The 1,887-nt window shown below is 41.1% G+C and overlaps 1 protein-coding gene across 1 annotated transcript in view; it reads right to left on the bottom strand.

Moving 5' to 3' along the window:
• Window positions 1-1,887, bottom strand: part of LOC107710505 (serine/threonine-protein kinase SIK3 homolog) — a 44,271-nt gene that overhangs the window by 16,276 nt on the left and 26,108 nt on the right. The window contains exons 12-13 of the mRNA XM_016515289.1: window positions 461-613; window positions 63-136 (exon numbers count right to left, since the gene is read on the bottom strand). Of these exons, the coding sequence (XP_016370775.1) occupies window positions 63-136; window positions 461-613 (227 nt within the window). The remainder of the gene's footprint in view (window positions 1-62; window positions 137-460; window positions 614-1,887) is intronic.

Below are 1,887 nucleotides of genomic sequence, written 5' to 3'. Positions count from 1 at the left end.
ACACACACACACACACTCTCACACACACTCGCACACACACACACACACACACACTGCCGTACCTCTGAACGGCCTCCGGATCGGGTTCGGCGTCGGACCCCTCCTCATCCACCGGAGCCACATCCAGGATCGGATGCTGACAAACACAGAGACATGCGTCAGAGCTCACTGATAAATAAAATGCAATTAATACTTTGGACTATTGCATTATTCATTTTAACCTTTGATATTATAGTAATGTATGAGCTGACAGCATTAATTGACAGATTGTTTGACGTAATGTAGCCGATATATAGCCAAACTAATTGATATGGAATCAGAAATGAGCTTGTGAATCAGAATGTGCTCTACTCCAGATCCTGATCTGATGAACATAACGTCACTGTGCTGATGAATGTCATGTGTGATCATGAACGCAGTACGTCATGCTCAGCTGTGAGAAACAGGAGGATTGTCTCACCGGGATGGTGACCAGCGGCGACTGACCGCGCGGCCTCTTCAACAGCTGCTGCGCGTGAAGCTGAATGTTGGCTCCGCCGTCAGACGCCCGGCGGCCCAGAGGACCCATGCCATTCAGCAGCTGCAGGGTGGGAGGCTGCAGGAGAGACTGTTCCTGCACACGACACACCACACACAACATACAACACACACGACACACAACAGGTGATCTCAGCATCAGCATATCCCAGCGTATATACAGTGCTGGCCAAAATGATAGAACACTAGTAAAGCAGATAGCAGCTAAAAATGGATAGCAGCTAAAAATGGTTTTAAGTCAGATATTTCTATCTTTTGCTGTAGTGTGTCAGTAGGAAATATCAGTTTACATTTTCAAACATTCATTTGGCCATTAATTGTAATAATGCAGTGAGATGTTAGTGCTGCACACAGAGATGTGATCTGATCATCATCAGTCTGTCTGGAGTCACATGAAGAAACAGAACAAACTGAGACAGACTCAATCCAGAAGAACTGACGCTTCAAGAAACCTCCTGCAAAGCTCCTGAGAAACTCTGCTCAAGTGCACTGAGAGCAAAAGCTGCTTTAAACACAAAGATGCTCTCACCAAATGTTGAATGTTTGGAAATGTAAACTGTAGAGATGTAATGATATCAAATTCTCATGATACAATAATATCGCGATATGACGTCCACAATACGATATTTATTGTGATATTTAAAAAAAAAGACAAATTAAGAATTGGGGAAAAAAATTAACATTGCGTACATTTTAAAGTTAAATTATTCTAATTAATGCAATTTGAGAGTTCAAAATTAAGAGCTCCATCCCATGTTCTTAACTAGGAAACACAAGTCAGAAAAAAAGTCAGTGAATTGAACCCTCAACCCTGTTTTTATTTGTGATATAGTGTCTCAGTATAAATTACAGTCACACTGGTGTTTTAGGAAGCCAAACAAATTAGAATATAATAATAATAATAGCAACAATGACAGTAATAGCCACATATTGTAAAACAATTGCACTGTAAAATAAATGAAAATGAATATTTACACTACAGCAGGGAAATTACAATACTTCTTTCCTAATTTCTACACTTGAAAGAGATATTGTGAATCTGGACTGCATTTAAACCGCTAGCTGTCAGCGATTCATAAACTGCACTTTAAGCTTTTATTTAGAAGGAAACTCCAGCTTCAGTGAAAACATGCTCACAAAAACACGTCTCGCTACAAATCTAGTGAAGCGCTGTAATCATCTGCCGCTGAAATAAAGCATAACTGGTGTCTGTTGTGTTCCCAAACGCGCGCTAAACTCACAGCACGTGAAATAAAGGAGTGGACTGCATTCATTCAGTGTGAACGAGTCGTTCTGAGACGCAGAAAACACCGGATCACGAGCTGATCGTCTGAACCAAGTGTGTGCTTC

Source organism: Sinocyclocheilus rhinocerous, unplaced genomic scaffold (genome assembly GCF_001515625.1).
Source record: "Sinocyclocheilus rhinocerous isolate Xijiao unplaced genomic scaffold, SAMN03320098_v1.1 scaffold867, whole genome shotgun sequence".
Classification (NCBI taxonomy): Eukaryota; Metazoa; Chordata; class Actinopteri; order Cypriniformes; family Cyprinidae; genus Sinocyclocheilus; species Sinocyclocheilus rhinocerous.
This window is presented reverse-complemented; position numbering and strand designations above follow the sequence as displayed.